The sequence below is a fragment of the Lichenostomus cassidix genome, chromosome Z, assembly GCF_008360975.1.
Source record: "Lichenostomus cassidix isolate B80296 chromosome Z, HeHo_3.0, whole genome shotgun sequence".
Taxonomy (NCBI): Eukaryota; Metazoa; Chordata; class Aves; order Passeriformes; family Meliphagidae; genus Lichenostomus; species Lichenostomus cassidix.
In genome coordinates, this window is record NC_139511.1 from 49498075 (window position 1) to 49523982 (window position 25908).

The window sequence follows — 25908 nt, forward strand, 5'->3', positions numbered from 1 at the left end:
AGCAGGTCAGTGAGGAAGATGCCATCAATGGGTGGGTAGGGCAGCACTGAGCCTGCCCCAGTCAGGGACACTGTGGGAATGGCTGGCTGCCCTTCCTCTCACACGATGCTCCCAGGCGTGTGGAGCTCCTTTCAGCCTGACCATCCTCAGCCTCGTTAATTTATGTCTCTTTACAGGGGATATTTTCTAAGTTGGCAAATAGGTCTGTGTCCTGTACTCCCTTTTAAGCCAAATTAATTATTTTAATTGATTAGTATTGTGCCAAGCGGTTTGCTCAGAAGGGTAAGCTCTTCTGGTTTTTTAGACTAATTGCCAGTCTGGATTTCTGAATGACAATCCAATGCTAATTAATCTCACTGCAGTTCTCACAGAAAAGGACCCTGATAAGAACTTGCCAATTAACATAAGGGGAAAAAAAAAATCAACAGTCTTGTTGTGTTATTCTGGCATCCACTCCCAGTCAGATGAATATCATTATTAAATACAGAGACAGACAAAGTCTGAAAGCCAGTAGGCTGTGAGGCTGCTCCAAACTTGCCCAGAATTTACTAATTCAGGATCTAGATATTATTTGTATGCCCTATCACTCTTATTGTTTGACATTGCCTGATACAGCTTTTGTAAGCAGGAGGAAGATGAAGCAGGACAGTATGGAAAGAGTCTAACCATTCCCATAGGGAACTTTTTGGGGTAACTCAATGTTAATCAAAACCTGTGGAAGGCTGAAAGGGGCATTTTGGCAGTGTGGGTCCTACTTTTCACTTGGTTTGTCAGGGCTACATGCACACCTGATGAAGGTTACTCCCTTGTCTGCACCAGTTCTGTGAGACCAAGCTGAGTTATAGGAACTCCTCCAGCCAGAGTCACCAAAGGGCTGTCACACGATGAGACATACAACAAACTCATGGAAAATTCTGCTTCACACTGTGACAGTTGAATTTAATTTTTCTTTTCTCCTCTCTGCATTTGCAGGTCAGAAGATTCTTCACCACAGAAGTGATGTCTTAGAAACTGTAGTCCTCATCAATCCCTCAGATGAAGCAGTTAGTACTGAGGTAAGTCAGAAATACTTTTTTGGACATGTCATAAAACCTCCATTAAGTGGACATGATGAGAGCATTGAAGCAGATGTAGCTGAGGTGACTATGGAGCATCAGTCACTGGCTCCCAGCTTGGAGACTGACAAATTCCAATACTATTTTTCAGAGTCTGCTAAGACTCTGCGAGCAGGTCCTGACTATGAGTGAAGTTTTATATTTGGAATAAATACCATGGAAAACATCGCCCATCCCTTGATCTTTTCCCTGGTTTCCCAGACTCATGGCAGATTGTCAGAGGCATAAGACAGAAACATGCCTGTGATCCCAGCATTACTTTTCTCATAATGCATCAAATTATCTTCTTCTTGCAGTGGAGGCAGCTGTGCTGAAGCTGCCTCCACTTTTCTTGTTTCACCATTGTTTGGTAGCTCTGGATGCTTATTTTACATATGAGGAAAGTGCCTGAAGGTGCCAAGGGACAAATCTGGGTCTTTGAGAGGAATTACCAAATATGTGGTGGAGACTCTTGGTTGATCTATCTGTGCTTCAAAAAGCATGTGATAGGATTAGTGAACTCTGGAGTGTCCACAAGACAACTGCCAATTCTTTATGTACTCAGTAGAGTCAAAGAACCGATTGTGTAGCTCAAAGACAAAATTGATGTATTTAGCTAGTGAGACCGAAGGTTGAAATAATAGGGATAATTTCATTGCTGGTCTATGCTGGGGAGCACTGCCACAGTCTTGTTTCTGTTGAGAGATGAGGCAGTTCTGCTGGTGGTAACTGATGAAAAAGCTATTTTGCTGCCAACTGTTAAGTGATGTTGAACACAAACAGAAGAAAGGACTCCAAAACAAATGAAATTCCTGAAGGTGTAGAAGTTTAAAAGTCACCTTAGTTAATGGCAACTTACTAACTAAAATACAATGCATGAAAATCCCTTACAAGCCATTAAAGGTGCTTGGTAAGGACATTGGTGTCACCAGAGTAGCAGCTCTCTATGCATCCATTCAGAGTAAAAAGCTATCAAGTGTGTGCATGTGTGGAGAAGTAGAAGAGCTGAAAAACTGCCAAAAGCAGGGAAATGCTATTTCTATTACTGTTGCTTGTCATTTCTTTGATGGATGACTACATGGAAGAACATGATGTGACACCAATTAATGACTTCTGAACTCTGGGCTTACTCCTTTGGCTCTGGAAGACGTTAGGCTGTGTTACTGTTAATTTCATCTCACTAAACTGTGGGAGGCAATCTTTACTGTACTTTCACCCTGCCAAACTGGTCACAGTCAGATGTTACAAGATGAGATATAACTTGGCTGGCTAAGCAAGGCTCTGAATAGACACAAACCAGAAAGAGATGATCAGAAAGAGGTGGCAGAATTAAATCAGAGTTTGGAGTAGACATTCTCTGTTCACTGTGGCAAATAGAAAACTTAGTTTCATATATCAGAGATTTCCAGGGTGCATCTGGCGAGACAGAGATATACCATGAAGCTCAAAGAGATATACCATAACTTCACCAGAAGAGGAACTTGCATCTATTCACTCAGGAGAAAACCAAAACAAAGAAAGAAACAAAAAACAAAAACCAAAGCAAAACAGCAGAAAAAAAAGGGAAACCAAAACAATAACCAAAAAAACCAAGAAAGAAATATAATATTCCAGCTAATCTGGCTGTAAATATCCATATCTGGTGGTAGTCCAAACATGGTTCTGCCTGAAGCTCCTGTTGTGTTCTGGCAAATGCCAAAGTACCTCCTGTAAGAGAGAGGCCCAGAGGGAGGGAGATTGATGTTGCCCAAAGAAAACAAGCTTCTGAAATCCCGATGAACATTTACTTCCTTCTTAGGAAGTCCCCACTCCGTTGCTTTAGTGCTGGTTTGTCTGTACCATAACTCTGGGAAACCACAGAGCTGCTGATGTGCCCATCTCTGTTCACACTCCATCTTAACCTCTGTTTTGACTGGGGATGCATCTTGCTATGCACTTTCTTCAAACAATTTTGAACTTTAACCAAAGGTTAAACTGAATGGAATCATCACCTTTCCAGATTTTTTTTCTGAAATGGAGTGGTCTTGAAATCAGGAAACAAAATTTTGGTAGTCCTTCAAAAAACCATATTTGTACTGAGAGACAGAATTTATGTGTCTCTTAAGGTCTTCCATATGTACACATCATGCTCTGTAATCTGCAAATATTTATTTACTTTTTTTCTTGGCATAGCTTGCTAGATCTGCAGAATGTACTTTATTGCCAGTTAATAAAATAGGTTGAAGGGGGATTATATGAAAATCACATATCAGTGATTCACAAGTCAGGAAATAGTCTTACTGTTGGGAAACCTGGTGAGTTTACAAAAAAGTTGTCAGACTGATGAGCAGTGCTGGCAGCAACAAAAGAAAACTTAGAAGAGGAAGCCAGTTCTGATATGGTTTTATTAGAGGGAAAATAGAGAAGATTTGAGCAAAGCACATCAGACAGATGTCTGCACTTATCTATATTTTTGTCTGAAATAGAAACAGATACACTCAATCCATACACGATATTTCTGAATTTATAATTATTTAGTGCAATTAGTGACAGACCAGCATTAGTCCTACATGTAATTAAAGGAACTTTCTGCTGCTCAACATCAGAGTCACTTATTAAATAAAATAACAGTGAAGATAGAGTAGAGCTTGGGTCTTCTTTCAGATACATACTCTCCAGTGTCTATTTTGTAGTTGTTCAGCAGAGAAAACATGAAAACATGAGATGTTCAGCAGAGATTCAGGTTAAGCCTTCCTGGCTCAGCCTCCCAGGCATTAGCAAAAGTTATTTAGAACAACTGATTTCTTAACAATCAATATAAACCTTGGAAAGAATATCTTGCTAGGAGAACAGTGTTGATTGTGTCATCTCCTTGGGGATGGATCTTGGATGCAATATCATGTGGAATTGTCCCAGATAGACTCTAGTCATTTGCTCATTTAATTTAATATGTGGATAGCCTTGTTTTGGAATCACTATTCTGGTTTGATTTAATTCTTCCTCAATAGAGGAATTAGCGCACTTGAAATTCATAGCTTACCATAGGCTAAATTGGTTTTTCAGTGTTTAGTAAGACTTTTGAAGTATTTGCAAAGCATTTACTCAACAGTACAGAATCTTACACAAGTTTTGTTTAGTTTTATTCCTAAATTTAGGATTTATGGGTTTTGTTTAGTATGCAAGTAAATATTCCTCTTGGGAGTGGTAAAGAAGAATAATTAGTAGCTGTACTGCAGGTCGAGTAAAGTAGCAAACATCTGCCCTTAAATAGTTTACCAAGGTTGTCCTGATACAATGATGTAAATACAAGAGCTATGCTATGAATATGTTGTTGAAAAAATTACGTCTTCATTCAAGTTGTATTCTGTTCTTCTCCTTTCTGTTTTTTCCCTGTCATTAATTTGATTGATTCTTCAAACCTTCTTTCTAATTGCATCTTGCCCCTCCTTTTTTTTTCACTTTCCCCCCTTTCTCATTGTCTTTTGTAAACAGCACTTTAACTCCATAATATTTTGACAGTCCTGCTCCAGACACTGGTTTTAAATTAGGAGAGGTAAACCTCAGTGGAATATTGAAATCAGAAGTTCTCAGTGGAATATTGAAACATGTGGTTACTCCCATTACTGATGTATTTCTCTTCTTCACTCTAGGTACGCTTAATGATCACAGATGCTGCAAGGCACAAGCTCCTCGTTCTAACTGGACAGTGCTTTGAAAACACAGGAGAACTCATTCTTCAGTCAGGGTCCTTCTCCTTCCAGAACTTCATTGAGATCTTCACAGATCAAGAGGTGTGTTTAGAAAAGTGTCTTCCTTGCATTGTTATGTGATGGCAGAGATGTCTAGAAGGCTAAAAATGGCTCTGTGTCTTGTTAGAATTAGCATAGGTAGGCTGATGCTGCTGCTCTTTAGTCTCCATTACAGGCTTTCTTGCAAAACATTTATTTATTTTACTGTGATTTCATGTAAATTGGTTAACAAAAGAATTAAATAATAATTTGGGAAATTAAATTGCAACTTTCAAAATGATAAAACCAAGGAACCCTCAACAATGGGAAGAGATAATGTTGTGTTTAAAATGCACAGGTTGTCCATCTAAGGTGCACATACAAAGCAGTCAAATTGAACTTGACATCAGGTTCTTACCTGCTAGCAGCTAATTAATAAGTGGCATTAATGAGACAGAGAGTGGCTGTTAGAACAGTTGTATTTTTTTGCACCATCCACCTGCTTAACCTTTGGATAGTAGTGTTTAAAATACGGCCAGTGAATCTGTAAAACTTGCAATTTTTACATACCAAAAAGATAAGCATGAAGGATAGCAGTATTTAATGCCATTTGTTTCATGAGTCGTTACTTTGCTATCTTCTTTAATGTACTGTGTCTGAAAGCTCCCGTAGGGCAGGAATCCATAGTAAACAAGCTGTCATACTTAATTCGGCTGCCATATAAAATATATACTTAAATAACCTGTATGGCTGCATCCATAGGAATTTAGTTTCTGGTATTAATTAGGAGCATGTCAGTAGACTGAGATTTGAAAATTCAGCACTGAAACAGCAGTTTGCGTGAGCTCTACTGTGACCTTACTGTATCCATGTGATCTATTCTCAAAGCCTTTTTTCAACAAATGGTTGGGGAAAGAGCTGGATTCCTGCTTTCTGGAACATGCCTGACATGTAAAATTCATTGGCACTTCTCAGAGTTACTTTTCTATGAAATTACAAACCCAAGCTCCTTATGTCTCTGTCTAATTAGCAACATGTAATTCCTTTATGACTACATGCAAAACTAGGGGCAAATTCCACATTACCTTTAGGAAACAAAATTGTTGTTTGGAAAGTGGAGGGATGGGGGTCCCTATGAGTTACAGATGCTGTGGGATTGCTGCAGTAGTGGGTGTGCAGGGCACACTCCCATGGGCTATGAGTAAGGCTCATTTGGCTCATCTCTGTGGCTGGCAGTGTGCTCACCAGCCAGCTGGCATGGCTCTCAGCAAGTGTTGGCTTCCAGCCTATTGTTTCTGAAGCCTCAGGGTCTCAGTGTGTCTGCAAGCTTTCACAAAGCCAAAGAAAGATCGTGTTTGCCATACTGCAGTTCATGTCTGCAACACTTCTTAAAACTAAATTAAAAAAAAAAATAGAAAGGTCTAGAAAAAGTGGTTAGTTGTTTTCTATGTGGTAGTGAGATGAAAGAATCCTGATCCCAATGGACTTGGCAGTGCCAGATTTACAGTTGGACTCAATAATCTGAAGCATCTTTTGCAACCTAAACAATTCTATGATTCTATAGCCATGTTAAGATGGAGTTGGTGCTTCTGGCCTCTGCCCATTTTTACTTCACTGGGCCAAACCTGAACTAAGGTCAAAGAATGTGCAAATAAGTGAATAGACTTTGGGAGATACTTATATAAAGTCTAATGCAGAAGTCTACCTCTAGCATGCAGAACTCCCTTCAGGCATTGCCTAAAAGCAGGATTTTCAAGTTCTCCTTTGCAGGAATATGTAAAATCTCCCATTCTCCGGCTTCTGTAACAGCAGCTGGAACAGGAAAACCTTTCTTTGTACCTTTGTGGTACAGGGTAGGAAGCAATATAGTGTTTTTTCTGAATAGCCAACTTGCTGTTTGTCTTCACTAGCTGTGACACCTTTAATACTTACGGATTCCTCAACAGATGTTTGAAAAGACATTAAGGTTCCCAGGTACATTTCTTTGTTCACAGAATGGCCTTGAATTTGGAGAAGAGAAGGAGTGGATACAGCTCTGTGTTACTGTCTATCCCTAGTGTCACCACTTGAAATGCAAATCCATTGATACTTTTTCTGAGGCATGACTGAACTTGCTATTCCTAACAGTTACCATCTATGCCTGGGATAATCTTTCTTCAAGTTTTCATAAGCCTGGGTTTCCAGTGGCTTAACATCGTCTGCATCTTGCATGCCAACCTTTCGGAGGAAAAATGTCAGAATTTAGAACTGTGAAGCATAAATCTAAATATGGTATAATATAAACTGGAGAGGACTAACCCCAAACCTTGACACAGTATATTCATTAGCCCAGTATGTTATCATATGATTGTTTTTATCAAGACAGAAAATTGGCCTTTTATAAGAAACAGTCTGTGCTCAAGTTTTAGTTCTTTTTGTGTGCAACAAACTTGGGTTTGTTCATTCAGAGGAAGTGATCTTTTACTACATTTGGCTCTCCCTAATAATGTGTTTTCAACCCTGATCAGAGACATAAGTAGTACACTTGAGATCCTAAATCCATTTCACAGAGCTGTCATCTGTGCTGCCCCTCTTGTCTTAACTCTGCAATAAACAAAAGTAATGGTTTCACTATTGTCCTTACCTTCATCCTTTTCAGGCTTGTCTCCATTTATTCTTTTTGCCTTGTTTTTTCATTTCCTGTCATTCAGGCAGGGCCATGTCTGACAAATGCATGGGATTTATTTATACTCCTGTCAAATGGTTTGGATTCTCAGTAATGATGATACAGAAAGGTAGAAAATATTTACTTTGGGCTTTATTTATCTATTGGTTTGATTTATTTTTATTTATAACAGCCACTGCATCTTTGTTGAGTTCTATTTTTGGTAAATGCTAGAAATAAGTTATGTAACAGAAAGATGAACGTCAGACCTACACACAGAGAGGCCCAAAGAGATCTAACACAATCAAACATCATTAATCTTTCATATATTCATTTCCTCTGTTGGTAGAGCTTGTGGTCCACAAATCTCCAGTTATTCAGTTGTAGTGTTATAGATATTATCCTTATCAAACCTATTCTTAAAGTTTGAAATGACAACTGAGTCTCTGGAAAGAAGGTTATGATATTTTGCATGATGATGTGCTGGCATGTTTTCCACTGACACTTTAAATATTAATTACTTCTTTATAGAAGTTTGATGGTCTCTGTTAAGGGCAAATAGAACAGAAATGAGCTACATTTAACTGAACTGTCAGTTAAAAAAAGCCTAATGAAAGTATCTGTGGAACTGAGATAAGGTAAAATATGTTATATGTTTCATGTTTGTCTGCTTACCTGGGACCATCAAATACTGTTTTTTTTAGTTCAGACTGGAATAGAAAACAGCTGTTCATACTATGGCATGGAAATTACTATTTTTTGTTCCTTTGTTGCAGCAGTTGGTTTTGGTACTAGAATGTTAACTAATACTGTCAGAATTAATGGAATTACTCCAGATTCCAAATTTTGTGGTCCATGAGGTTTAAATCAAACTAGTGACAAGAATTCTTAACCCTGTTATTTTTTCTGGATCTTTCTTTGGCTCTGGACCTTGTAATCTCAGAAATACAAGACTAAGAATCATAGATTCTTGGACTTGTTAAGGTTGGAAAAGGCAGATTCACAGAATTGTTCAGGTTGTGAAAGATCTCTAAGATCATCAAGTCCAACTCTTACCCAACACTGCCAAATTCAACATTAGACTATGCCCCCAAGCACCACATCTACATATCTTAAATACCTGCAGGGATGGTGACTCAACCACTTCGATGGGCAGCCTGGTTTAGTGTTTGACAGCCTATTTGGGGAAGAAATTTTCTCTCATACCCAATCTAAACTTCCTCTGGTGCAATTTGAGACAATTTTCTGTCATCTTGTCACTTGGTACTTGGGAGAAGAGACCAACCTCCACCTGACTACAACCTGCTTCCAGGCAGTTGCAGGGAGCAATAAGATCCCCCCAAGTCTCCTTTTCTCCAGGGTAAATAACCTCAGTTCCCTCAGCTGTTCCTCATCAGACTTGTGCTCCAGACCCTTCACCGGCTCTGTTGCCTTTCTCTTGACATGCTCAAGCACCTTGATGTCTTTCCTGGAGAGGGAGGCCCAAAAACTTACAGCCTTTTTAATTTCTGAAGTATTAACTAATTTCTTAATCACAGAATCACACAGTCATTAGGTGTAGAAGGGACCTCTGGAGATTATCCAGTGCAACCCTCCTGCCAAGGCAGGGTCACCCAGAGCAGGTGACATGGGAACACATCCAAGTGAATTTTTAATGTTTCTGGAGAGAGAGACTTCACAGCCTCCCTGGGCAGTCTGTTCCAGTGCTCTGCCATGCTCAACCTAAAGAAGTTCTCCCTTATATTGAGATGGATCTTGCAGTGTTTTAGTTTAAGGCCATTACTCCCCATCTTGTCACTGGGCACCACTACTACCATCTTATTAACACCTGCCTTTGAGATATTTGTATATATTGACAAGATCCCTTCTCAGTCTTCTCTGACTAAACAGGCCCAGCTCCTGCAGTCTCACCTCATAATAGTCTGCTGCTCCAGTCCCGTCATCATCTTAGTGGCCTCTGCTGGACCCTCTAGCTCTTTGTCTTTCATGAACTGTGGAAACCAGAATGGAACACAGCCCTCCAGATGTGGCCTCACTAAGGCTGAGTAGAGAGACAGGATCATCTCCCTTGACCTGCTGGCAACGCTCTTTATGATGGAAGGAATGATACTGGCTTTTCAGGAATGGTATCCCTTCAGATACCATTGACCCTCTTGGCCACAGACATACATTGCTGGCTCATAGTCAACTTGTTACCCACCAAGATTCTCAGGTTCTTATCAGCAGAGCTGCTTCCCAGCAGGTCAGCCCCCAGGCTGTTACTTGTACCTGGGGTTACACCTCCCCAGGTGCAGGACTCTGTACTTGCCTTTGTTGAGCTTTGTTCTCTACACCCAGTTCTCAGCCTATCAAGGTCCCACAGAATGGCAGCTCAGCCTTCAGGTGTATCAGCCACTGCCCTCAGTTTAGTATCATCAGCAAACTTGCTGAAGGTCCATTCTATCCCTCCATTCAGGTTGTTGATAAACAGTTTGATTTCTCCTTGGTGATCACAGCTCACTGAACTTTGCCATTCAGCCAGTCCTTGATCCACCTCACTCTCTGTTCATTTGACCGACACTTCCTGAGCCTACCTGTGAGGATGTTATGGGAAGCAGTGTCAAAAGCCTCGCTGAAGTCAAGGCAGACAGCATCCACCGCTCTCCCCTCACTGACCCATCCTGCCATCCCATCATAGAAGGCTGTAAGATTGGTCAGCATGATTTCCCCTTGGGGAATCTGTGCTGACTACTCCTGATAACCTTTTATTTTATTTGCTTGGTGATGACCTCTAGAATGATCTGGGACATCACCTTTCCAGGGATGGAAGTGAGGCTGACTGGCCAGTAGTTTCCTGGGTCCTTCTTCTTGCCCTTTTTCAAGACAGGAGTAACATTGCCTTTCCTCCAGTCATCGGTCATCATGCACCTCTCCTGTTCTCCATGATTTATCAAAGATTGGCTTAGCAACATCTGCCATCTCCTCTACCCAACCCCCTACAACCAAGAGAAGTCTTCCTTTCTCCAGCTTCCCTTATCTCCAAGGTCTGAGGGCTGGCCTCAGAAGTAGAGACTGAGGCAAAGAAAGCATTCAGTAATTCCACCTTCTCTAAGTGTTCCATGACCAGGACACCAATCTGATTTATCAGTGACCCCACATTTTCTTTAGTCCTCCTTTTGCTGCTGATGTACTTAGAGGATATCAGGAGTCCTTGATATCCCTTACCAGACTCTATTCCAGGTGGGACTTGGCTTTCCTTGTTATATCCCTGCATACTCTGACAACGTTCCTGTAGTCTTCTGTGTGGTCTGTGCCTTTTTTCACATCCCATAGATTTCTTTCTTCTGTTTGAAATTTGGTAGAAGCTCCCTGCTAATCCATGCAGGTCTCCTGACCCATTTAGCTGATTTGTTGCTCATGGAAGTACACTGGCCTTGAGCTTGGAGGAAGGATGCTTGAGTACTGACCAACTCTCTTGGGTCGCCATGTTTTCTAAAACCTATACCATGGGATTCCTCCAAGTAGTCTTTGAACAGGTCAAACCTCAGGATTCTAGTCCTGCTTACTGCTTTGCTTCCTCTGTACGGGATCCTGAGTTCCACCATCTCGTGGTCTCTGTCCTGAAAAACTCTCCTGCAGCCAGTCTTGATAAATCTGGGAGCAATACTGGCTTTTCAGGAGCCAACCTGCAGAAAGACCTGCAGTAACAACAGCGTGGTGGAATATATCCCATGAGAGAAGCAGACAGGATGGCAGTTGCCCCTGGGAGGATGCTGGCCTCCTCTGTGTTGCAGTTACTCTCTGCCTATTAAGAGGTTGTGCTTTGTCCTTTAGATATTTGACTGTCTCTTCTGGATGGAGTGGACCAGCAGGGAGACTCATGGGTCCATGGTAGAGATACAGTGGCAGCTCACACTGCATCACCCTCACAGGCCTCATGCCCTCTCAGTATAAACATTTGTACCATCCTTCTATAAGTGGTAGAGGAGCAGGAATGGGGAACCTTGGATGCTGTTGTCCTTTGGGCAGTACTGACCAGAAATAAGGTCCTCCTTTTTATTTTAAAATATACGGCAGTAAACTAATTGTGGTAACAGGTTGCTTTACCTTCTAGGATGGGGACTCACCAGTGCAGAAACAAATGAAAAAGGTTTTATCTATCTGATCAGGAAATATTATGTGTTGGCATTATTGTCATTAAAAATGAATTTGTGTGCATCTTCTTGTGTTTTTATTTTATAACCCTAGATTGGTGAATTATTGAGCACCACACACCCAGCCAACAAAGCCAGCCTTACTCTCTTCTGCCCTGAGGAAGGAGACTGGAAAAATTCCAACCTTGACAGACACAACCTTCAAGACTTCATTAACATTAAACTCAACTCAGCTTCCATATTGCCTGAGATGGAAGGACTCTCTGAATTCACAGAATATCTGTCAGAATCAGTGGAAGTGCCATCACCTTTTGACATTTTGGAACCTCCAACCTCAGGAGGATTCTTGAAGCTCTCCAAACCCTGCTGTTACATTTTCCCAGGAGGAAGAGGCGACTCTGCATTGTTTGCAGTGAATGGATTCAATATGCTTATCAATGGAGGATCAGAAAGAAAATCTTGTTTTTGGAAACTTATCCGGCACCTGGACAGGGTAGATTCTATTCTGCTCACTCACATCGGAGATGACAATCTGCCAGGAATCAATAGCATGCTTCAGCGAAAGATAGCTGAGCTAGAAGAGGAGCAGTCCCAAGGGTCTACTACCAACAGTGACTGGATGAAAAATCTGATCTCACCTGATTTAGGAGTTGTGTTCCTTAATGTACCTGAGAACCTGAAGAACCTGGATCCTAATTTTAGAGTAAAAAGAAGTGTAGAAGAAGCTTGTTTTACTCTCCAATATTTGAATAAATTGTCCATGAAACCAGAACCTCTTTTCAGAAATACAGGAAATACCATTGACCCCATCATTTTATTTCAGAAAATGGGAGTTGGCAAACTTGAGATGTATGTGCTTAATCCTGTCAAAAATAGCAAAGAGATGCAATATTTTATGCAGCAGTGGAGTGGTACTAACAAAGATAAAGCTGAATTCCTGCTACAGAATGGCCAAGAACTAGATATTCCATTATCCTATTTCACCTCAGTCTCATCCCTGATTGTGTGGCATCCAGCTAATCCTGCAGAAAAAATAATCCGAGTTCTGTTTCCTGGAAACAGCACCCAGTATAATATTCTAGAAGGACTAGAAAAACTGAAACACTTAGACTACCTTAAACAACCAATAGTTACGCAAAAAGACCTAACTGGGAACATTGCTAGTCCAGCTGTGAAACAAGCAAAATTGAAACAACGAACAGACAGCAAGGAGAGTCTCAAGCCTGCAGCAAAGACACCACCAAATAAGCCTATCAGAAAGGAATCTAAAGAAGAAACACCAGAGCCTGTGAAGCCTAGTCCGGTACCAGAAAAGCCTCAGAAGCAGGAAAGCAAAGAAAAAGTTGCAGCTAAAAAAGAAAAACCAGCAAAAGTAGAGACCAAACCAACAGTAGTGGAAAAAGACATAGCAAGTAAGGAAGAACAACTAATAAAATCTGAAATTCCTGAAAAACAAAGTACAGACGTTAAACCGAAAATGTCAAAGGAGAAGACAGTGAAAAAGGAAGTCAAAGCAAAACCTGAAGAAAAGAAAGAGGAAAAAGAAAAACCAAAGAAAGAGGTTTCTAAAAAAGATGAGAAAACACCCATCAAAAAGGAGGAAAAACCAAAAAAAGAAGAGGTCAAGAAAGAAGTTAAAAAAGAGGTGAAAAAGGAAGAGAAGAAGGAAACTAAGAAGGAAATAAAGAAGGAAGCTTCAACAAAAGAAGCTAAAAAAGAAGTTAAAAAAGAAGAGAAGAAGGAAATTAAAAAGGAAGACAAAGAAGCCAAAAAGGACATCAAAAAGGTTCCTAAAGAAACAAAGAAGACAGCTACTCCTTCAAATGAAGCCAAAAAGCCAGCAGCAAAGCCTAAACCACAAAAGAAGGAGGAATCTGCTAAAAAAGAAGCAACACCTGCTGGAAAGCCAAAGGAAAAAGGAAAAGTTAAAAGTGTGAAGAAGGACCTCAAAGTGAGTGGAGCACAAGCTGCCCTTGCAGCAGTTGGAGCCGCAACTGTGGCAGCTGCAGAAATTACAGCTGGTGGAAAAGAGCTTGAGGCAGAGAGATCTCTCATGTCTTCACCAGAGGATTTAACAAAGGATTTTGAGGAATTAAAAGCTGAAGAAGTAGAAACAATAAAAGAAACAAAATCTCAAGCTGCACTTATAAAGGATGATCTGAAACTCACTGGCACAGTACAAAAAGAGGCCTTTGAAGTACAAAAAGAAAAATTGGATAATGAAGGACCGGCCGAGTCATCTGATGAAGGCATAACTACCACAGAGGCTGAGGGTGAGTGTGAGCAGACACCTGAAGAATTGGAACCTGTGGCAAAACATAGGGTTGATGACAATGAAAAGTTTGAAGATGAGGGAACTGGCTTGGAAGAATCATCTGAAGCAGGAGATTATGAAGAAAAGGCAGAGACAGAAGAAGCTGAAGAACGAGATGAAAATCAAGCAGAAAAAACACGACTGGATGCCACAAAACCATGTATGGAAGAATCAAGAAAAATTGCAGGTGGCTCAGAAAAAGTCATGACTCAAGTAGATGCTAACATTAAAGATGAAAAGTATATTGAAAAGGCAGATTATGAGGCATCTGATGAACGAGCTGAAGAAGACAGGGAAGAAGCAATAGAAAAGGCAGAAACTGAAGAGACTGAAGAAGATGAGGAAGACAAAGCAGAAGACATCAGAGATGAAGAGGAAACTGAAAAAACAGAAGCTGAAGAAGATTATGTGATGGCCGTGGTAGACAAAGCTGCAGAATCTGGTGAAGCTGAAGACAAATATGGCTTACTCATAATTACACCAACTAAACGCTCAGAGTCTCAGTCCCCAGTGATTGAACCAGCTTCTTCTATCCATGATGAGACCCTGCCTGGTGGTTCAGAAAGTGAAGCCACTGTTTCTGATGAAGAAAATAGAGAAGATCAACCTGAGGAATTCACTGCTACTTCAGGTTACACACAGTCCACCATTGAAATATCCAGTGAACCAACTCCAATGGATGAAATGTCAACACCCCGAGATGTCATGAGTGATGAAACTAACAACGAGGAAAGCGAGTCACCCTCTCAGGAGTATGTGAACATTACCAAGTATGAGACATCACTGTACTCTCAAGAATTCAGCAGACCTAAACTTTCTCCACTTCCAGATGCTCTTAATGGGTTATCTGAAGGATCCAAAACAGAGGCCACTGAAGGCAAGGATTATAATGCCTCAGCTTCCACCATCTCACCACCCTCTTCATTAGAGGAAGACAAATTCTGCAAATCTGCATTCCAAGATGTATACCGGCAAAGAGAAAGTGAAGTCCAAGGCACTGCCAAATTAGAAATCAAAGAACCCTATCAAGAAGATGGTGGAAAACATAGTGCAGCCAAGAGTCCAGCTGACAGTTTGTCCCCTCCATCGCCTGTTGCCAAAACACCACTGAGTGAACGTAGCGTGAACTTTTCACTCACTCCCAATGAGATCAAGGTCCCTTCTGAGTCTGTCCCTGCTGCTAAATTGCCTGATGTACACCAAGAAGTTGCTGAAGAGCACTGTGCAAGCCCTGAAGATAAAACATTAGAAGTAGCATCTCCCTCACAGTCAGCTGCTGGTAGTGCTGGCCACACACCTTATTATCAGTCTCCCACTGATGAAAAGTCCAGTAAGCTTCCCTCTGAAACCAGTGAAAAGTCAACAGAGGCCCCTGTTAGCTTTGAGTTCAGTGAAGACAAAGATGAGTCTGCAAAAAGCAGAATAAGCCCTATGGATGAGCCTGTGCCAGATTCAGAATCTCCTATTGAAAAGGTTCTCTCACCTCTGCGGAGTCCACCACTGATAGGTTCAGAGACCACTTATGATACATTTTTGAGTGCTGATTTGAAGTCTTCCACCAGAGATTATGGAAGTCCTTCTGAGGAGAAACCTGAAAAAGAAAAATCACCTGTTCAGATGAGCCCAGCTTCTGAAGCAAGCTCTGTGGGCCTTTTCCAAGATAAACAAGATGAAAAAAGCATGGAATTTATGGCAATTAAGGAAAGCTTCACCCTGGAAAGGAAAATGGAAGATACAGAACCCAGCAGCTCCCAGTCTTCACTAGTCTTGGATGAGCGGAAGTTAGCAGGTGATCTCTCTCCGACTCAAATAGATATCAGTCAGTTTGGCTCTTTAAAAGAAGATACCAAAATGTCAATTTCTGAAGGCACTGTTTCTGACAAGTCTGCAACTCCCGTTGATGAGGTTGTTGCAGAAGACACCTATTCCCATATAGAAGGAGTAGCTTCTGTCTCCACAGCATCTGTTGCCACTAGTTCTTTCCCAGAACCAACTACTGATGATGTATCTCCTTCTTTGCATGCTGAGGTTGGTTCTCCCCACTCTACTGAAGTTGATGATTCCCTATCAGTGTCAGTTGTACAAACACCAACAACTTTTCAGGAAACAGAAATGTCTCCATCTAAAGAAGAGTGCCCAAGGCCCATGTCCATTTCTCCACCAGATTTCTCACCTAAAACTGCAAAATCAAGAACACCGGTGCATGATCAGAGATCTCCTGAGCAGTCAGCTATGTCAATAGAATATGGTCGGGAGTCACCTGAGCAGTCTTTAGCAATGGATTTTAGCAGGCAGTCTCCAGAATATCCTGCTGTAGGCAGTAGTATACACCATATATCAGAAAATGGACCAACAGAAGTAGATTATAGCCCTTCAGATATACAGGAGCCTCCTTTTGCACGGAAGATTTCACCTGTGGAGCAGTCATCTTACTCTCAAGAGAAAGATATTTCAGAAATTATTTCAGTTTCTCAAATTGAAGCTTCATCCTCAACTTCTTCAGCTCATACACCTTCCCAGGTAGCTTCACCACTGCCAGAGGAAACTTTTTCAGGTGGTGTTCCACCCAGAGAAATGTCACTGCATTCTTCTTTTACCTCAGAAAAGGTGCAGATCCTAGGAGAAAAGCTGTCACCAAAATCAGACCTATCTCCATTAACTCCAAGGGAATCTTCTCCTCTATATTCTCCTACTTTTCCAGATTCACCTCCTGCAATCGCAGAAGCAGTGTCAGCTAGTCACACACCTGTGTTGTCACAGCGAGTTTCTTCTGTCAAAGCCTTTGGTTTTCAGGAACCCTTAACAAAGCACAGTCCAGAACCTTTATTCAGCCCAGATAAAGAAGATTCAGAGAAAATAAGCAGGTCACCAGAAGAACTCAGTTATTCATATGAGACCAGAGAGAAAACTACTAGGTCACCAGAAAATATTAGCTATTCCTATGAGGCAGGTGAAAAATCTACTAGATCACCTCAAGCCATGGATTATTCCTATGAAACAAGCAGAAAAACTACTAGGTCGCCTGAGGCCACAGATTATTCCTATGAGATAACCAGAAACACTACTAGGTCACCTGAGGGTTCAGACTATTCATACGAGATACTTGCAAAAAATATGAGGTCATCTGAGGTCACAGATTATTCTTACCAGGTAACAGGGAAAGCCACCAGGTCACCAGGGGCCACAGATTATTCCTATGAGACAGCTGGGAAAACCACCAAATCACCTGAAGCTACAGAATATTCCTATGAGATAACTGGGAAAACCACCAGATCACCTGATACTATGGATTACTCCTATGAGACAGCAAGGAAAACCTCTAAGTCACCAGAAGCCGTTGGCTATTGCTATGACACAATTGGGAGAACCACCAGGTCATCAGAGGCCATGGCTTACTCCTATGAGACAACTGGGAAATCCTCCAGTTCACCTGAAGCCACAGATTACTCATTTGAGACAACTGGGAGAGCCACCACTGGGAGGTCACCTGAAGCTACAAGCTACTCCTATGAAGCAGGTGCACATTTCACTCCAAGTAAATCGTTAGCAGAATCCCGTCAAGATGTTGACTTATGCCTTGTGTCCTCCTGTGAGTATAAACACCCCAAAACTGAACTTTCACCCTCATTTATCAACCCAAATCCCCTTGAGTGGTTTGCAAGTGAAGAACAGTCTCAAGATCAAGAGAAGCCACTAACTCAGTCTGGGGGAGCTCAGCCACCTTCTGGGGGAAAGCAGCAAGGGCGGCAGTGTGATGAAACACCTCCCACATCTGTGAGCGAGTCTGCCCCATCTCAGACCGATTCGGATGTTCCCCCAGAGACTGAGGAATGCCCCTCCATCACTGCAGATGCTAACATTGACTCAGAAGATGAGTCAGAAACCATTCCAACGGACAAGACAATTACGTACAAACACATTGACCCACCGCCTGTCCCAATGCAGGATCGCAGCCCTTCTCCCAGGCACCCTGATGTTACCATGGTTGATCCAGAGGCTCTGCCAGTTGAACAGAATTTAGGTAAACCTTTGAAGAAGGACCTCAAAGAGAAGACAAAGACAAAAAAGCAGGGGACAAAGACCAAGTCATCTTCTCCTGTTAAAAAAAGTGATGGTAAATCAAAACAAGTGGCTTCACCAAAGCCAGCTACTAAAGAATCTTTAGACAAAATTTCCAGAACAGCTTCTCCAAAAAAGAAGGAATCTGTGGAGAAGGCAACGAAAAATATCTCTAATCCAGAGGTAAAGTCCCGAGTGGAAGAAAAAGATAAGGACACCAAGAACGCAGCAAATACAACATCCAAATCGGCAAAGACTGCAACCACAGGTAAAGACAGCAATTCCCTAGTGCTATGATTTTCATAGTTGCTCCTGTGAAGTTAGTTTGCCTTTGTATCATATCCTCAAAGGATTGTAGCATCTCCTCAAAGAAAGTCCAGGTTTTAAGTATAAATCCAGCATGTCAATGCTACATTTAAATGCATGAAATTCACTAGTTTTACTTACATAATACGAGATTGATGTGTCAGTTTGCCCAGAGAGCACATAAAACAGAAAGAACTTAATACAAGCTGTCTAAACAGTTAATCACTTAATAGAATTAAAAGTATCACCTTTGTACATGAAGTAAAATCAGTAGCAAAGTGAACCCCCTTATTCATTGTGAGAAATAAATAGACACAATTCTCTTTAACATAAACTAATGCAATTTAATATTGTGGGAGGCAAAATCACTGTCTGCCTTTGGATGCTCTTATTACTTTGCTGGATTGATTTTAAAAGGAGCATTTAAAAAAATTTAACATTAGTAAAAGCATTTTGAGTGAACTAAGCATGTACATCACATAATCCGGTTAAAGTCTTATGCCATCAGTGATGACTAAACATACAGAAAGTTAATATAATTTTGAATGCCTGTTATATATTCTGAGTAGCAATAAAATATGAATTAGATTATTGAAGGAGGCATAATGCTAATCTGTTGTTTCTGGTAGACCTTCTGGTAGGAAGTATTCAGGAGATACTTTGATTTTTCTATTATGAGGACTGATGTTCTATTGAAAGCCTTTTTTTCATGGAGTGGGTCTAGGATTCAGTACAAACAAACCAACATTCAGCTGTCCTTAGCTTCCCCATTTTTAGTAGTCCACTGTTCTTCTCTCACATCATGGTTTGCATATATCTGTTAGAAGATACTTTTCAAAGCAGCAATACATTTTCTCATGCTGTACATTGCTCCAATGCTTCAGATCTACAGTAAAGTCATTAGGCATACTTCTTGGGTATGTGCTGGAATAATTGGTAATTTGGTAAATAATTGACATATAAGTGTAAAATGTAACAATGGGTATCTTATTCAGTCTTCATATGCAGAATTCAAAAAGATACATCAGAGATTTTTTTATCATCAAAGGTGATAAAATATTTTGTAACAAAACCAATGGTAAAAACTCTCTAAATCAGGAAATCTTATCACTTCATTTCATGTATTGCCCTATGGTGAATGGCAGGACATGCTAGACAACTGTAGGGGAGTTTGCTGGCCTTACACTGTTTGACCCTAAATTGGGTGTATTGCTCAGATAATTGTTTACCAAGCTTAATCAACATGAGAACACTAATAAACCATAAATGTTGATCTTCTGGGTAAAATTATTGGTTGAACCCCGATTTTTAGTTCACAGCACAATCCAGTTTGTGGCAAAAAACATGATTTTTTTGTGTGATACTTTTAACGTGTTGAAATGTTGTACTTCCTTTTGACTGAACCTCTTCTCAGAACAAGTACTATACTTTGTACAGCAGCAAAGAAATGCTTCCCCCTACTTTTTGTTATAAGTGGCTAATTTGTGTATGCAAATAAGGACACAGCAGGCAAACAAATACTTGACTCTGCTCCCTGAATTGCTTTATAACTTTCTCCTTCCAAGTTCTTCCTTGACCTTCTTTCTGCTCACATATAGTAGCTTCCTGATGCATCTGTAAGGCAGCCTAAGCATATCAATAGCTGTCATATCTTGCTGTGTACCTCAGATTTCAGGACTGCTTCAAATCTTCATGTCTCCGTGTATGACACTAGATTTTAGAATCATTCATACCCTAGACTTACAGAAAGCTGCATTTCTTCGCCCGGAAAATAATACCACTATTTATTAAATGGTAATTTAATAATCACAATCCTGCACAGTAATTGTTGGATAATAGTAGTAGATTACTGGAAAAGGTTCAGCCAGATTTTTGTTGCATGGTAGTGATTTTTTACTGCATTATATAGTTCCAGTTGTTCAGGTATTTCCTCCCATTGCAATCATAATTGGGGTACAACAAAGCTGGAACATGTCATTATATGTAGGAGGGAAATGCCATAATTCCACACAACTCACCTCAGTGGTTACAACAGTAATTAATAAAGGCATGCTTTTAACCAGCCTGTGATATGTTCTTTTGTTGTTTGGTTTCCAAAGGACCTGGGAATACTAAGGTGGCAAAATCTACAGCAGTGCCTCCGGGACCTCCGGTGTATTTGGATCTGGTGTACATTCCCAACCACAGCAACAGCAAGAATGTTGATGTGGAGTTTTTCAAGAGGGTGCGGTCATCCTACTATGTGGTGAGCGGGAATGATGCTGCAGCCGAGGAGCCAAGCAGGGCTGTTCTGGACTCCCTGCTGGAGGGCAAGGCACAGTGGGAGAGTAACATGCAGGTAGGCTCTTCACTCCTATCACAGCCTGGAAACTTAACCTTTCTCAGCTATGACAAACTGGAGCACCTCTGGAGTGGATGGCACTGCCAGGGAATGGAGCCCCCAGCCTGGGCACCTTGTTTCATTGATGGCAAGAGAGGACACGTGTGAAGCACAGAGCTGCACTGCACTCAGCTGCTCCCACATCTCTGGCCCTTCAGACCTGTTCCTGGCTTTTAAAACAGTTGAGAACTGGTTTACAGGGCCAGTTGGCTGTTTGATCTTTTTACTACACCTATATATGATCTGAATTTGGCAGTGTTGCAGTTTTAAGTAGGGAACAAAAATGAATGTTTCACACTCTATAGACTAATTACACATATTTGGAAAGTTCATGTGCCCTTCCATCATGATGAAAAAATAAACAAAATATTTGTCTATAATCTTAAGACTTATCAGTGCAGATTACAACCTGATACTTTGCTAGAAAGCTGCCTCTCAGCACCTTACAAAATCAACATTTTATTTTGATAAACTACTTCTTTGCAGTCATTCTACTGTACGTACATGTTGATTTGCTCTTTTCCATCCATTTAGTCAAGTACTTATTGCACAAAAACCCACTCTTTCCAAAAGGGAAACATACTTGTTGGCTGGGGCTTCTTGCAAAGACATTTTGCTTATCAGCTGTTTCTGTGGTCCATTCAACAGGACTTTTATTTTGTGTTGCAGGTGACCTTAATCCCAACCCATGACTCAGAAGTAATGAGGGAATGGTATCAAGAGACCCATGAGAAACAGCAGGATCTCAACATCATGGTTTTGGCAAGCAGCAGCACTGTTGTTATGCAAGATGAGTCTTTTCCTGCATGCAAGATTGAGCTGTAAGAACAAGGCCGTGCATCACAAGATTAAACTTTGTTTCCAGAAATTCTTCAGTTTGAAAACACCTTTTCTAAAAATTCAACTCATCTATTTCAACTGCTGAACTATATACCTGCCAAATGCTATACTGTGTCACAGTGATGCAAGTCACTAATATTTTTCAGTCTTTGTTGATTGCTAAGGGAAATAACAGTCTTCCCATAGTAGAGTACAAAATACTGCAAGAATGCAGATCCAGTTGCATCTCCGCTGAACGTTTTGAAACCATGCACTAGCAACCCCAACAGACTTTTGCCAGGTAGAGGCATTTGACCTCTAAAGAAACACAAAGAGAGAAAGAGAGAGAGGGGTAGGAGGAGAAAGTAGTAAATTATTAGGTCTGCATTAGTCTCATGGCAATAGATGTATCGCTTAGTACAGTCTTATGTTCTCACATGAGAAGAAAGTTTTAAATTTTTATCAATGAGCTATCACTATGGGGATCCTTTTTTTAAAGAATTAAGTTAGCTCAAAAATAAAAAGAAAGAGAACGTAGCTAGGAAGGGATGTATGACCTAATCACTCATCAGCAGCTTTCCACTTTAATTTGAACTCTGCATACTGACATACTGTAACAATCATAGGCCAAATATGCATGTAGTCTGCACCCCATCCAGAAGCCTAAAACCTTTCTTACAACATGCAGAATTTTTGGTCTAAGGCATGCTTCCAGCAAAAGCCCACTCACTCCAGCCAGAACTGACCAGTCCACATGCTTGAAACACCCATGTCCACTGTCGATTAACTGAAGCAAAATACCAAAGCAGTTGGGAGTACATACAGTAGACAATTTGCCTTAGGAAGTGACTTGAATGTACAAAGAAACTTGATGCACTTATTTTTTAATGCTGAGACAGCAAATTTATAAAACATCTGTGTAGGATCATAGTTACACCAGTAAAGAAGCGTGAGTGTGCATGTGTGGTATTAGGAATCTATCTGACTGGTCAAATGGTTTGGTGCTATGAATTACATATGTTAGTTATGTGAACACTTCATTGGTGCACCTGGACAGCTCAACAAGGCAAGATGAGCTTTTTTTTTGAAGGCTTCTTTCATACTGTGGAAGCAAGATTGAAGTGGTGTCCAGTATCAGAGTTACAAAACTTAGTGAAATATTCAGAATGATGAAAAAGGTTACCTGTGAGCCTGTACAGTATTCAGCCTTCCTTTGTTTTATCTTATTTGTTTAATTTAAGAGTGAACATAGGAACAAATGTACAGAAGCCTTTCTTTTTAGTGCTGCGTGAACTTTCAATACATGATTTGTAACAAACATTTTCATTTACAGGTAAATGCACAGAAAAATTTTTCAGGTGAAGGCAACTTTTTCAGTAGTTTTGTAAGATAAATGAGTAGTGTTGTTTAAGATTCTAGTGAGAATGGATATTGAGGTAAAATTTTTTGAAAACAGTCAACTGCCTGTACCTTTCTGGGGAGAGGGGAGTGGAAGGGTACCCTAGTTGTAAAATTATTCTGTTGATGATGACAGAAAATGGGATTTGAGAAGCTGATGCCCAATGCTTAGAAGGTTGTAATCTACATTCTCAACCCTCACAAGATCTTGAAAAAGGATAAGCAATAAGCTAAAATAAGTTCCTTCTCTTCCCTTTTACTTCCCTTCCTTTCCCTTCCCTTCCCCTTTCTTTTTGTCCTTCCTCTGCTCTTTCCTGTCCTCCTTTACTCCACTTTCCTTCTCCCTCCTCCTCTCATTTCCTCTTTTTTTTACTCTTTCACTTCCTTTCCTCGCCCTTTCCTTGCCTGTTCCTTCACTGTTCTTTTATTCTTCTTTTCTTTTCCTTCTTCATGTCTCCCTTCCTTTTCTTCTCTAGACTGCTTGTAGAGGAACAGCACCACTGCTCTGTGATTTGAGAGAGTTTGGATATTTCAGTCTCAGAAGTTTTACCCCAATTTAAAAAATCCTGTTGCATTGCAGAAGTTCTGCAAATCTGAATTTAAGAAAGTGAAAAGGCCTCCAGCATGGAGTTATGTGCTGGTTGTATGGATCACCATTATGGATGGTATTAAGTTTTACAATGTAGTGAACTATGACCTCATTTTATTTTCTTTACTTATAATTTATTTCAATTTTACATTGTTAGGACTTTTTTGTTTAATAGGTGTATGTTTGCACTCCTAATTTTTATGAGGGTTTTTTAATACTGGTTTAGGGTCTTCTAAATGTGGGCTTCTCATGCCCTTTTAATGCTGTGAATTACTGTTTGTCAGTGGTTGGGGTTTGATTTATTTTTAATGTCTTTTCCTTTCTTTAGGTCTCTCTAGCAATGCTATTTTATTTATTGCTATACCTTTTAAGTAGTTAAGAGTAACTTGGAGTGACTATGGCACAAAAGGCAGATGGAAATGTATTGTGAAAACAAGCATGTTTGCTGGGCTCATGTCATTCACTTAAAAATGCTTTTGTAATACATAGTCTACAAAGATATGGGCAAAATTTCTGGCAAGTAGTTGTACTATTTCTAAAATTCTTTCTGATTTGTCTACTTTATTATAGGTCAGAATTCATACCTTTTGGGTAGGTGGGAACAGATTTGCTGATTTTCTCACAATACCTGAAATGGTTTGTATCTCTGCTTTGGTAGAAAATTGTTTTAAGTACAGCAGTGGTCTTGTGACTAACCTCACTTACACCACTTACTCCTGTGAAGCAGGAGCAATTTCACTGCTGTCAGGGAAGTTTCAGTAATCTGATCCTACTGTAAAATAAATTTGAATCAAGCCTTAAATATGCCCAAGCAAGTTAATGATGGCTGAAGCATTTGTTTTACTTCTGAAATAATAATTACACAGTTACAGTTAACCTTAACATGTGCATTTGCTTTTTTTGCTGCTACAAGAATATTAAAACCCTGGTCTGGCTATTCTGAGGTATTGTAATGCCTGTTCCATCCATTCCCTTCCAAATGGCAGTGGCACCTAGATTCAACACAGCGATGAGCTCCTCCATTGGCTCCTCTTGCCCTTAATGACTTTTCTGCCTGTGGAACTAATCTACCTGTGCTAATCCTAGTACTACACAACTAGTTTAGTGTAACAGTCATCAAAATGTACTGTGTACATTAATGATGAGTGCTGTTGATCAGCATAGATTTCTAGGAGCATGGTTTGTTATTGATTATTCTAATTGTAAAGATTCAATATCTGAGTGCAAAGAACACTCCATTTCAATGATGGTATTACCCATAACAGCATTCCCAGTCATGATCTTTATGCTATTAATATACTGCTTCATATAATTCAATGAAGAATTAACTTTGGGGATCCCATCCCACACTTGAACTTGGACAGGGCCTCTCTTGCATGCCTTTTCAAAGTCCTGTGGTGGGCCTGACTCATTGACCTCTATTTTCATGCCATCTTTCATAGAAATCACTTTTGATTTTTTTTTTACTTACTTTACATAATGTGGTGAATGGAGATAACTGTGTATATGAATGTTGGGGTTTTTTTAATTGTCTATGATAGCTTATGCATTTTAGGAGAGTTCTGGTACTCTTTTACTAAGATTTAATAAATTTGTTAATTGAATTTTCAATCCCTCCCAACACAAGCAAATGAGCTCCAAAGAGCACTTGCTGTGCATTTGGAACATTTCTGTCACACGCTTCTCTTTGTTCATCTGTCGCCAGAGGTTCTTGCTCAGTAATGATGTTTTTGAGAGAAATAGTAATTTTCTTGATCGGGATTTACTAGAAGATGAAAAAATATAATGTTTACACTTGAAAGAGACTATAAGCTTTCATCTTTTCACTTAATAATTGAACAAAACACTAAAAGCAACTAGGAATAAGCATTTCTTAGAATGCAATTATATTATTCACCTGGTTTAAAAATGTTTGCTATTTAAAATTTTAAAAAAAGAAAAATCTGTTTGTTGTGACTTTACAAAAAAAAATCTAAAAAAATTAAGTAACTAAATAAAACAGTGGCATAAAATATAGAAAGAAAATTAATAAGCAGCTTCTCTCTACTAGACTAAGAGCTCCAGATGGCAGGAGCTACCTCTTCAAGACTGGGCTGTAATCTCGACTGTAAAAGACAAAATCTGAAATATGCTTTCACGCATTTGCATGCAGCCATTATCTTCCAAACTATGGAAAGAAAGTCTTGTGGCTGGCTGAGAAGCACCTCACACACCTCCTCTCTTGTTCTGAATGGTGTTTGTGTCAGTCTGCAGCTGTGTATGGTATTATGTCTTATAATCCTGCATCACTTCTATTCTATCCAGTCATATCTAATGTAGAAAATTAGTTTCCAGTGAAAGTAATATGTAGTGCTTTTATGATATTTGTGTGCAATATCCCCTCTTCCATTGAGGATATTTGATGTAAAGGAATCAAACTCAGTTCCACAATAAAATACAAAAGTGGTAAAGTGGTGTTGACATGT

General features: G+C 40.1%; 1 protein-coding gene across 1 annotated transcript in view; it reads left to right on the plus strand.

Moving 5' to 3' along the window:
• Positions 1 to 25893, plus strand: part of MAP1B (microtubule associated protein 1B) — a 72611-nt gene extending 46718 nt beyond the window's left edge. Inside the window, exons 3-7 of the mRNA XM_085043788.1 lie at positions 973 to 1055; positions 4724 to 4864; positions 11673 to 18219; positions 20357 to 20595; positions 21307 to 25893. Coding sequence (XP_084899914.1) covers positions 973 to 1055; positions 4724 to 4864; positions 11673 to 18219; positions 20357 to 20595; positions 21307 to 21462 — 7166 coding nt within the window. The 3' untranslated portion in view covers positions 21463 to 25893. The remainder of the gene's footprint in view (positions 1 to 972; positions 1056 to 4723; positions 4865 to 11672; positions 18220 to 20356; positions 20596 to 21306) is intronic.
• The last annotated feature ends 15 nt before the right edge of the window (positions 25894 to 25908 follow it).